Source organism: Equus caballus, chromosome 7, assembly GCF_041296265.1.
Source record: "Equus caballus isolate H_3958 breed thoroughbred chromosome 7, TB-T2T, whole genome shotgun sequence".
In the NCBI taxonomy this organism is placed as follows: Eukaryota; Metazoa; Chordata; class Mammalia; order Perissodactyla; family Equidae; genus Equus; species Equus caballus.
Genome location: NC_091690.1, coordinates 40268550 through 40280727, shown reverse-complemented (window position 1 = coordinate 40280727; position 12178 = coordinate 40268550). Strand labels below are relative to the sequence as shown.

The 12178-nt window shown below is 46.4% G+C and overlaps 1 protein-coding gene across 4 annotated transcripts in view; it reads right to left on the bottom strand.

Moving 5' to 3' along the window:
* The window catches only part of NTM (neurotrimin), a 907778-nt gene extending 896000 nt beyond the window's left edge, over positions 1–11778 (bottom strand). Inside the window, exon 1 of one of the 4 annotated variants that reach the window (XM_070272994.1) lies at positions 11366–11778. In XM_070272994.1, coding sequence (XP_070129095.1) covers positions 11366–11447 — 82 coding nt within the window. In that variant the 5' untranslated portion in view covers positions 11448–11778. The remainder of the gene's footprint in view (positions 1–11365) is intronic. The other 3 variants (XM_005611723.4, XM_070272992.1, XM_070272991.1) reach the window with 3 other exon arrangements.
* Positions 11779–12178: the final 400 nt, after the last annotated feature.

Genomic DNA, 12178 nt, shown 5'->3' with positions numbered 1-12178 from the left:
AGATAAGCAGGGTCCTGGAGAGTCGTCTCTTAGAAAGAAAGTGGATCACACAAAATTATTTGTATTTTGAGTAGCTCTAATTGGCAGAAGTTAGGAAGAGGCAACTTTTTGCTCCACATAGATTTATTAGGATTGTCTTCAGCTACAAGTAATAGAAAACTAATTAACAGGGATTTTTTTTTCCATAAGTAATAATAAGTACGAAAATATGTATTCCAGAGCTGGTACAACTGTTATATCATCTTGAACCTGGGTCCTTCTATTAGGTTGAACCATATGAAATTGTTTATACTCAACTATTTTTGATTTACCAAAACAGCAAGTCTATTTGGTTCAACCTAAAAGCTTCCTTCTTTTCCAGTCATGATGTGCATTGTCTTCCTGTTTGCAAATTGACTCCTGGACCTCCAGGTAGTATGCCAATCTCTCAGTCAAGGAGAATTAGGAATGGTAAGGTTTACAAAGCTCAGGCTTCCTGAGTATACCCAGTACACTTGTGCTTACATCTTATTAGTCTGAATTGTGTTGCATGACCATACTCAGCTATAAGGGAACCTCAGAGATGAGTATTTTGAATGGGCACATTGCTGCCCTGAACAAATTTAGAACACTGTTTGTAAAGAGAAAGGATAGAATTGATTTTTAAGGAGGCATCCAAAGTACCTGCCAGGATAGTGTTTTCTCACACAATTTATCAACTATGAAAAGAGCTGCTAATCCCAGTTACTCTCAGATATATCTACCTGATAGAGTGATCTGCAGTTACTGCAAAGTAGAGATGACCTTGCCCTATTCTGATAAATTCTATGAGAATTTTTGCGTCAGACCTGGGCATCTGCTTAGAACGAGCTCCACAGTTGATTCTGGCAGACAGCCAGACTGGGGACTGCAACTCAGGCAGTGAGTGTCTGCTCACTGGAAATCTCTGGAATTGTTGAACAGTAATTAGTGAACATCATTCAGGTGAGATTGGTGCCTTGGGTGGGAGAATGGGTAAATTCCAAGGCATCTCACAACTCTAGGAGTCTGTGAAAAAGCTTTGGATTTGATGATTAAATTATTTTGACCTTGGACAAGGCTTCAGTAGTGCAAAAAAGTAATGAAAAAAATAATGATAAGGCATTTAGATTCTTCTAGTAAAAAGTTTAAATGGAAAAGGAAGAAATGTGGATCAATTAATTAATTCTTATTTGTTTTCAGAATTAACAAAACGGTTTATCCAACTGTGGATGTCTGTGCATCACCAATTGCATTGAGAAAAAAGCTGTCAATTAATCTTCTCCATGTCTGGGCCCAGCATCCTGACCGTTTAGGAGGACAATCAAATGCCCCAGTGGAAAGCTTTGGGAAAGAAGGAGAAAGAGTAGATTTGAAGAAACAGATAAGAAACACCTGACCACTGCATCGTCTTCAACTCAATCAACGCATGTAGTCACCTTCTCCTCTTCTTAGAGTCAAACTTCCCTTGTCCCTGTTGCTCCTTCTGATGCCAACGCGGCTCCAGATACCCACGCCTTCCTCCACTTATCTGATCTCTTGACCACTAGAGTGACTATTTTCTGCTCTCAGCTAAGATTAGCCAGAAATATTGGGTTCATCTACCACTACCTAGGTATCTATAACTACGGTTTATGACTGATTACAGCCACAAGGGGTTTCTAATATATGGGATTACAGATTCGGAGCCCAAAAAAGATCTCTTGAACCTAATAAGATGACTTCAGAAAGGGTAAGTTCTGAGGTCAGGTTGTTGTGTACATAGTAAAACAACACAGGCACAGGATAAAGAAGGATTGAATTAACAGCAGCTCACAACAGCTTACCATAAGTCAACAGAGTTATACAGCTCCTGAAAAACCTAAGGGGATCCCAGGCCTTTATCCCTCCCCCAACCCCTCTTTCCTTTCTTCCTGTCCATAAACACTGGGTGTCACATTTGTGCCAGGTACTGTGCTGGCTGTGCTAGGAATGAAGAGAGAAATCAGGCAGTCAGTCCCTGACCTCCAGGCACTCATGGTCTGGTGAGAGTTTAGACAGACGTTTAAGTAGGTAACTACGCAAACACCTGGGGGACATTCAGAATGGAGGTCAGCACGAGAGCAACGGAGGCAGAAAGGAAGAAACGAGAGGCTTCAGAGGGAGGCTGAGCGTGGGATTTTGTCTTGAATGTTAACAAGTGTTTTCATGGTAGACAAGGGCAGCACTCAGCAGAGGGGAGCAGCGTGCCCGGGAGCTGTGAGGAGGGAACAGCAGAAACACCCAAGGCGGCCATGGAACAGGGAGTACAAAGGATGAGGAGAAAGGCTGACAGACCCAGCCAGACCCGTAGGATTTCTCATGCCTTTCTGAAGACCTGAGACTTCACACTCTCTGGATTTGGACCCTTGATATTCTTGGCTACTCCCAGCACACTGGGAGAAGAGTACGGAACAACCAGACTAACTCTAGAAAAGGCAGTCAGCACCCTTTCTATGGGTGATTATATAGAAAATGGAAGAAAAGCTTGGACTATTTAACATAGTGCAAAGGAGACTTGAGGGGGAGGAGGGAATCATGTTTTCAAATATTTGAAGAAAAGTCATCTTGAAGAAACAGTAGACTTGTGCTGCGGGTGGTGGTATTAGCAGCCACCATAATACTCTTAGGTAATATTTATTGAGAGCTTACTATGTGCCAGGCAGCCTTCCAAGCACTTTATCTGCAGAAGCTTATTTAATCCTCATAACAGACTTAAAGGTAAGTCCCATAATTATCTCCATTTTATAGAAGAGGGAACAGAGTCACACAGAGGTTGATTAAATTGCCACAGGTTTCAAAGTAGCAAGTTGCAGAGCCAGGGTTTGGGCCCAGGCGATCTAGCCACAATGTTACAATTTCTCTCCAGACCTAAGGCAAATGGCTGGAATCTATAAGAAGACAGATTCTCCTTCTTTGTCTTCCTCTTTCTGTTTTCCTGAATGGTCAGATACAACAGACAATCTGGAGATGCAGTTCCCAATAAGGACTGGAGACAGAAGCTAGGGGACCACTGCAGCTGCATTTTGATGTGTTGGAGCTCAAAGAGAGGGACTGAAATAAATCACCTTGAGAGTTGCTCTGGGCTTGAGCTGGATGTGACTCTGGGGTTGGCTGACACAGCAGTGTGAACACCTTGGGGAGCCAGCAGTGTGAACACTTGGTGAGTTACCCAGTGACTGCACTCAGCACAAATCTGCACAGTAGCCCTGTTCCCCATGTGCCTCCTAGACCTGCTGACTCTATTAAAACAGACAACTTTTCCCTCCTACATGCACTAGAGGGACTGGCCTGGCTTAGAGAGTGGAGCCAGCATTGCTTCTGTCTGACACACTAGGTGCAAAATTGCCATTGAGGTTCTTGGCATTGAGCCTTGGTTGCCCATGAGAAGGAGAGCAATGGAAGCAAGATGCCTAGCTCACCGATCCTGGGGAGGGGGAGGTAGGCTAGGGAGAAGAGAAATATGCAGATCTGTGCACTTATGAATGGAGCTTATTCCAAGGCCCACTATCACTTCGCAGTCTCTAAGTCCAATGCTAACACATTCAATCTTGACCCACATTCAAACGGCTCCTGAATCTCTCTTATGGGATTGATCAGTTAGAGTCATTATCATTCCTTATTCCCCCTACCTGAAATGCTGTGACTAGCGAATCCTCCTCCTAAACTAAGGATGCCTTATAGATAAAGAAATACCTGTGTATGTGGGGATGTGGGACACAGTATATATGATACAATATGTAGTGTTTGCATGCAACACACACACACCCCACTGTGACTTTGGTCATCCATCTGTGACTGTGTTATACTCTCAGCTTACTGCAAGCAGAGACTGTTTCTAAATATTTTCTTCTAGGACCACTACCTTTCAAGTATTATACTCAAAAAGACTATCGGCAGAATTGCAAAATGTTGAACTTGAAACAAAACTTGAAAATCTCTTAGTCCAATTTCTTTATTTTGCAGATGTGGAATTGGAGGTGCATATGGGTTATGTCTTACCCAAAGTCGTAGAACATTTTCAGATAACTTCAGAGGTACTTCAGAGTTTTTAAACTTGATCATGGATTAGAACTTCTTAGCTCTTAAAAATCTTGATAGGAGGCCCCATCACAAAGAGATTCTGATTTAATTGGTCTGGGATAGGGTCCAGTCATTGATATTTTTATAAAGCTCCTCAGGCAATTCTATGGGACACCAAGTTTGCGAGCCACTGGCTTAGAGAATGAGAGTATTGCAAATAAACACACAGTGCACACACCCCCTGCCGCGAGGACCTTCCTGACCTCTGAGATAGGGTCAGGAGATGTAGATCGCTCTGGCTGCTTGACATGGATCCATGAGAAAGGTAGTTACCTGTTCTTGTACATGAGAAAAGCTGAGAATAATCGCCAACACTATGGACATACAGATAGAAGCAGCCAGGGAGGCAATCATCCTCAAGCATTCGGGGGCATCTGTAGTAAACGGTATGAGCATAACAGAAGCTATATTCCCTCTGGGTACAAATAGCTGAAAACACAAGTTGATGGATTGAGAGAAGATTTGTGTCCCCTCCTCAGCATAGCGCCAGAGGAGAATAAATAAATGATGTATCTTTATTATTCCACAAACCCTATAGTAGGGTGTGATGAGTGGGTAGCAAATAAAAAGGCTCTCAGTGGGAGATCATCTTAGATCTACCCTGAAACTGAATCCCTCACAGAAGTTCGTGAACAGCTGTTGCCTGAGGCAAATCCCTGCCTGGTGCTATATGGGCATCCGCTCACCCCTTACCTTCTTTGGCCCTCCAGTTCTATGCAGAAGGCACGAAACAAAGGAGGTGGGTAGGCTGCTGGACAGCATGGCAGTGGTGACAAGAATCAACCAATAACTTGAATGACAAGAGACAATGGTCACAAAGCCAACTAACTTACACCAGCTTCACCATCCACATGCTAACTGAGGGCACATCAAACGTCCATGAGTTCCTTCTTGGCAGGAGACAACACGGAGCAGCAAAGGCAACCCCTCTCACTTATTTTAACACAGTCAGGGTTGTGCATCCTCCTCCACAGCTCCTTATCCAAAAACAAGGATGGAAGACTTGTTAAATTCACTTTCTGGCCACCCACGATCATTTGCTTGAGAAACCAGAGGCTGTGTCATTGAGTCCTCCCTATTGCTGCTGGCACTTCTGTTGGTGCTTCTGAATGCTGCTAAAAAGGATGGCAAAACAAGTCAAATCAGGGAGATTGTACTCTATTTCTGGCCTCATCCTTTAGTTGGTTTTGGTCACTGATACATTCCCAGCACTTAAAACAACACATGGAACCTAATAGATGCTCAATAAACACTTGCTGGTTCAAACACGTGATTGAACCAATGAACAAGTAAACAACTAGAGAGAGTCTGTGTGAGGTTAGAGCTTGGTGGCACCACCAAGACAAAGCAAAGGAAGCACCTCTAGAGAGTGGATGTGAATAAGCAATTCAAGCCAAAACCAGCCAGTCTTTTGAAAGCCTTTTATTACTATGAAGGGAAATACTCTTAGAGAAGCCAAGAAAAAAAAAAAATCAAATTTAGTAACCTAAGATGCCCTTAGTAACAGAGCTGAAGAATGTATTTTCCAATATTTGATTTCTTAGCTTGACAGCCTTTCTTGAAATACTTCCTTCTCAGCAATGAAAATGTGAATCTTTGTTGGTCTGTTTGCAGTCTGCAAATGACTTACAGAGCTCTTCTGGCAAGTTTGTATTTTTCTTCTTGCAAATAAACAAAAGACCATTTCTCTAATATAACTTAAATGGAAGAGATTCTGTGATCTGTCTTGGTTTGGGAAGGAGGAAAAAAGGAGAAGAGAAAAAGAGAAGCAAGCAGAAAGAGGAATGAGGAAAACTGGAACAAGCAGGGTATAGAAGCTGAGCAAAAAGCAGAAAGGAGGGAAAGATAAATTAGATATGAAAAATTAGAGTGTCAGGTAACTCAAATAGCTGGGGACTGTGTAATCAACAGGACCCAGACACCCTTACTAGGGATGGCCGAACTCGCCCGTCGGCTCCTTGGTTCTGCCGCCCTCTTACTGCATTGGGAGGACAGACTTCCCCTCCTTCTCCCAGGCAAGCCTGCATGAGGCAGAGCAACCCCTGCCAGCTTGACCTAGATCTGTCAACTGATCAATTATTTTTCCCATGGAGGAAAAGGAAAAAGGAAAGGAAGAAAGAAAGAGAAAAGAGAAAAGAGAGGGCAGAAAAGAGGGAGGAGAGGGCAGAAAGGGGGAGGGAGGAAAGGGGAGAGAAAAAGGGGGGGGGGATTGGGAAAGAGAGAATGGGAGGGAAGGGGGATGAACACGTGTCTTTCAAGTTTAAGCTCTTTTAAGTTTAAGCAGTGATAGAAGAGCAGGCTTAATCCAGAAGGTTGCATAAGTAAATACAAAAATACATAAAATTTAAAGCTCTCAGAGGTTACTGACCAAAATCATAGTCAAAGCAGAGAATAGAGCCCTCTTTTTCCCACGCATTGCTAATCCAGATTAGAGCTGGGTTTTTTCCCCTCTAAAACTCCCAGCTCCTGATCTCCTCCACCCCCATGCTCCTCCTCTCTGCCGCTCGCCCTGCCAGCATTGCACCTGCATGTGGAAGTGTCTTGCACAAATGGATAGGAGGCGTGCTCCTTGCATCCTTCTTCTAAAGCCCCTTGGCCTTCTGCAGTGCACTGTCTAATGGAATGGAAGTGTCCACCATCAGCTTGACACCAGGAGATGCTGGGGAGGACTGCCACAACGGCGCCAACAACCCCACCTGACCTGTATGCCGTTGATTACCTTATTTTTGCATGTTTTCATTTTTTATGTTTAATTTGTTTTATTGAATTTCAAATGACTATAGACATAAAGTAAACATGTAACAAGCCAATAGAGCAGAAAGGAAGTAAACTGCATAAATACACCAATCTCAGCATGGAGTTCCACTTAGCACCACATGTTTAGAGTATTACAAGCATTAATGAGTCCTTACAACACCCACGGGAGTTGCTCCCCAGCTCGTCAGGCAGGTGGGGAGACAGGCTCACAGAGGGAAAGATTTTCCCCTACAGAAAACATAGGGACCTCTGAGCTCAGATGTCCCCAGTGAGCTGAGCTCAGGCCACCAGCACTGTCTTAAATTTGGAAGACACGCTCATTAGAGTGTGAGAAGAGTCTGTAGGATCTCTGCTGAGGTTAGATATAAAGCAAAGTTGTTTTTCATCTTTAGCATTCTAGTTGGCAGGCAGGAACAGGCCGTGAGCCCCAAACCAAAAACCCTGGAACAGAGCTCATTCCCAGACGTGAGCGTCCTAGCTGGAGTGTTTCCACCCTGAGTAGACAGCCCAGAGCATTGTGCATGTTTCCAACATGTGTTTCCTGCAAATGCCAGAATTAAGTGTTCCATATTGATGCAGAAATATTGCCGTGTCTCAGGATATTGAGAGAGCTCACTTCATCCCAAGAGATAGACCGTGGCTGAAGCCAGCATTGGTTTGTTTGTCTCATTCTTGACAAGTAGCTGGTACCAGCCTGGGTCACTGCATCTCAGGGCTGCCAGACTGCATGCATGGACAGAGCCCAGGGAACTGCTACAGTCCCGAGAGGAACAGCTCCAGCAAGAACCAGGCGACTCTTCAAGGACACAGCCCAGCACCCTTAACACCAGCACCATCATCGGAGAGGCTCACTGAGAAAGGACAGCAGTCAGGGGCTAGGCAGTGAAGCAGATAAGGAGGGGTTCTTGGGCTTACATTTGGCTTTAAAAGTGCCAAAATGAAGAACCAGTACCAGGACTAAGCTTTGCACCTGGTAAATAAAGCTGCAATTCCAAAAATGGCCTTCACGCAGCAAGGCCGGCTGGTCACTGCTGCGCCTCTCCAGGCACCTTGATCAACGCTCAGAGGACCGTCCCCGAGCAAGAAGGAGGGAGAGAGCTGCATTTGTTGCGCTATGCACGACTTGCCAACACTCGGCCAAGCTGGCAGCCCCAGCCTGGCAGCCAGGGGCTGCTTTGTGAAGCCCCTCTGTCCCCCTCCCCTTTTTCTTTTGGCCATGATTCCAAGTGCTCACAACGCTTACATCAGGCCCAGGGACCCATCCTCCCAAACCGATTTTTCACTTTGCCAGTAAACATTGTTATGGTTTCATCTGTCTCCCTCACACCTTAGAAGCATTGCCCAACTCAGGCTGCTGCTGGCACCCGGATGTTGACTGTGAGTGGCAGGAACTTGGCCGATCTGCCCAGCTGAACAGTGTCCGTGTGGTCGGCACTGAGCGAAGGAGAGTGTGAACTTAGCCAGTCTCCTTTCCCTTCTACTCTACCCTGTTGGCGTCTCAGGTGGGCAGAAAAGTTGAGGTGGGGTGGGAGGAGATGAGAGAAAACGAGAAAGGTAAGACAGAAATCTAGCCAAGCTCATCGGAAGGTGTTCAAAAGAGCATTAATCCTTCGAAGGAGAAATGGTCGGGTTTCTAGAAAGAGAAAAGCTGCGGCACCACCAGCCATTCCTTCCAGAGCCTCTCAGTGGCAGAAGGTGGGCGGTGTGCTGAAAGGACAGCACAGCGCCTAATCCAGCTTCCTCGCTCCTGCTCCAGGGGAAGAGGAGCTGCCGGGTTATCAACCCTGGTGCGTCTCAGGGCCAGAGCCCCAGGGCGCTCCTCACCCCTCCCTCTGCCCAGCACTAATCAGTGCTGATGCCTCAGAAATTTCCTCCCCCTCTAAGCCGGATCATGGTTGCCAGTTGGGCGGGGGGAAGAGTGAGTCAGAGAGGGGTTCATAACCTACCATTAGCACTGGACACCTTTTCAAGAAGGCAAAAAAGCCAGGAAGTAGCCGCTCTAGGAAGAGCAGCTTAAAACAAAAACAGAGGAGAAGAAAAAATCGCCTTGGAATGTGTACTGCATTCTAACTAGTCCCCCTGGGTCAATGCAATAGGGGTGGATTATTGCAGGCAAGACCTGGGCTGCCTCAGTAATTCTGTAAGTTTGATAAGAGGTGGCTGGCAGACGCCGGCTCTCACCCCCTGAAAGAGAAAACAGACATCACCTTTGCCGGTCCACCTGGCATGTGGTGTGGGAGTCTTTGGGGGTCATTCTGCTTTAAAATTGAGCAGCCTCGTTCTATTAGGACAGATTGAAGCCTATTCAGAGCTGGCTCGAGGGGAGCAGCACAAACATTGCCATCATTATTCTCCCTAGGAAATTCAGGACTTGGTAGAATGAGAGGAGGTCTCAGATACCCCAGTCGCCTCCATCTCCACCCCAAGAGAGGAACTCCTCCAGATTTCACACTGGAGAATTTTGCACCACCACTTTCTACTCATCTATTCAGGGATGATTCAAAGTATGAGCAAATGTTATGCTTCCCTGCATTTATTTCTGACGTATGCTAATTTATATGTAAATTCGCTATGGCCCTGGGGCTCCTGGCGCGCTGCCAATGGGGCTGTTGATGGTGGAAGTTTGGCCATTGTCTCCAGTTTGCTGTGATGGATGGAAGAGGCACAGACCTCAGGACAGACGGAAATTATTGAGGACTTGGGACTTTCCCTTGCCCTTCCTCTGATCCCCTCACTCCACTCCTCGCCTAGTTAGTTTTTATTTCCGTTGTTAGTATGATAGAAGCTGTTTCCTGGAGGGTGCCTGGCCCTGAACTCAGTTTCCCCCACTGCCAGCTTGGGGCTCTGATCTCACTGGGTGAGTCCCTGTGCACCAGAACAATCAGGGTGTGCACACCCCCTGTAGGGGCGAGACCACGCACGCTCTCACACACACACACACACACACACACACACGCGGCTGCTGCTCCATATTACATAAGAAGAGTCAGTCAAGGATGTCTCCAAGTTGCCTCCTTCACCCTCGCACCCACCAATGGCCCCAAGGGAGAGGAGAGACTCCGAGGCCGGTGGCCCTCTGAGGCTGAGTGCAGCAGGCGACATCAAGGCTGTCCCTGCCAGATCCACCCAGTGCACCTCCTTGTCATCCGACTCAGATTCCTCCAGTGCCCCCTTGCCTTCCTCCTTGATTCTTGCCAGCCTGGTCCCTCTGCCCACCTTGTGAGGTCCTGCGTGGTAGCCCCTGGAAGCTATGTCAAGGGGACAGCAGCCGTCCCCAAAGCCTACCCTCAGAGAGAGGTTGGCAGGATCGGAGGTGGGGACTCAGAGACCATGCGAACTCCATACTGCAGTAGGAGAGGAGAACAAGGTGGGTGGGACTCCCCATCCTTTCTCACCCTATGAGACGGAACTTTCCTCTGAGAATACAGCTGCACAGCACTGAGCTTCTGCATGGGATCCTCTCCGAGAGCCCTGCTGGACCACCCAGGGAAACTTTCTCTGCCTGTCTCCATCTCTGAGTTCAGGCATCTTTAATATGAAAGAGGCAAGCCAGACCCCCTGACAGGGTAGGGGGAGCAAGCAGGTTGGCAAATAAGACTGCTCCTGGAATGTGAGAGCTGAGACAGAGCTTGGGGCCACATGGTGCAGCAAATGGACTCAAGGTTGAAACAGATTCCAAATGCACCCCAACACAGCACAGCCAACATCAGAGCATACCCTCGGCCAGGGAGCAAGCTCAGCCCTTCCCTGCCGCCCCCACGGCTGGGCTTCCAGGCCCATAAATAAACAGAAAATTAGCATTTGACTCTACTGCCTCTCTGCCTTCAACTTAGATAAGGTTTCCTGAATTTCAGAGCCCCTGCTTGCTCCCACTTCCTTTTATCTGCTTGTTCTCCTCCCACCCCACCCCCACCACCCCTAGTCACAAACACACCCCCAAACACATTAAAAACTAATACAGTTGTCCACCGCTGCTCCAAATTGATTCATCCCTTCAAGCTGGATCTCTGACCAGAGGCTTGTAGGAGGCACAGTTACCTGATTATTTCTAGCCTGAATTTTCTGTTTGCTCCTTTCAGAAGCTTTGCAAGTTTACTGGCGATATTTAAAGTTTCGTCTTGTAATTTCTTCCCAGAAACATAAGCAACACATTAGCAATCCTGCTGCCCTCTGAATTTGTAATTTTCCCTGCTTACATGTGTGCTCCGTTGTGTATGTGTGCAAGAATGTACATACAGCCAGGGAGACTAGCACATAGCCACGAACCTAACAGGAGCACCAGACACATTTTACTTATGCATATACATTCCCCCATTCCGGGAGCAGCCAGCAGCAAATCAATATTCTCACAGCCTGGTAGGGAGAATGAAGTCCCAGCCATGCTGTGTAAACGCTCTCTCCTCCACCTGCAAACCGCGCAGCAGAGCCGACTCAGGGAGTCTGAGAATCATATAAAGCACACTGTACAATTCTTGGGTCTACTGTAGGCAAATCAATCTCAAGCTCTTACCTTGAAAGAGAAACAGAGCGGCCAGCCCCGTGAAGATTGCCCAAGAGATAGAATTGTGCATTTTTGCCTGGATGGTTTTCATGATTTTTTTTCTTCCTCTTTTTCTTCTTTTTTGTCAGGTTCGGTTTTTTCTTCCTTTCTTTCCTGACAGACTGCGTTGCTCTCAAGCTCGTGGAAGGAGGTTTAAATCCACTGTTTTGCTGAAGGACACAACAAGAAAGCCGACGGTGTGAGAGAGTGTGACTTCTCAGTAATTATCTCTACTCATACTCTGGCACTGAGACACATCCTACAATCTGGCGCTGGACAGCCCTCCTACAAGCTGCAATCATTGGTTCTAATCCAAGGATTGACAGAGCTACAACCCCCGCGCGCGGGCACACGCACACACACTCAGGAATCATTTACTGGGCAAATCAGGCTAGCTGATTAAAGAGACAGGAGCCCGGAGAGATGGAATGATAAATGCCACTTCGCCCCTTCTATGTGACTTTCATTTTTTAAAGTGACAGTCTCAGAGCCCCAAGCATCAAAAAATCCCTTTCTCTCTGGCATCCCCTGGCCTCCTGAACTCAGATTCCCTTGGCCCTGGAAAATCCCACAGCCAGCAACAGCTTATAGGAAATTCTGAAGGGTCATTTTCATGCTCAGTGGAACTTGCAAAGATGAGTCAAATTTCATTTGTTGGTACCTATTTTCCGCTCTGATGAAAATATCATTCAATGACAGATTTCTTTCTCTCTCATCTTTCACCTTTCTCCAATCAACCTCCTACTTTGTTGCTTTGAAAATAATAAATAACCTTCTATTTTC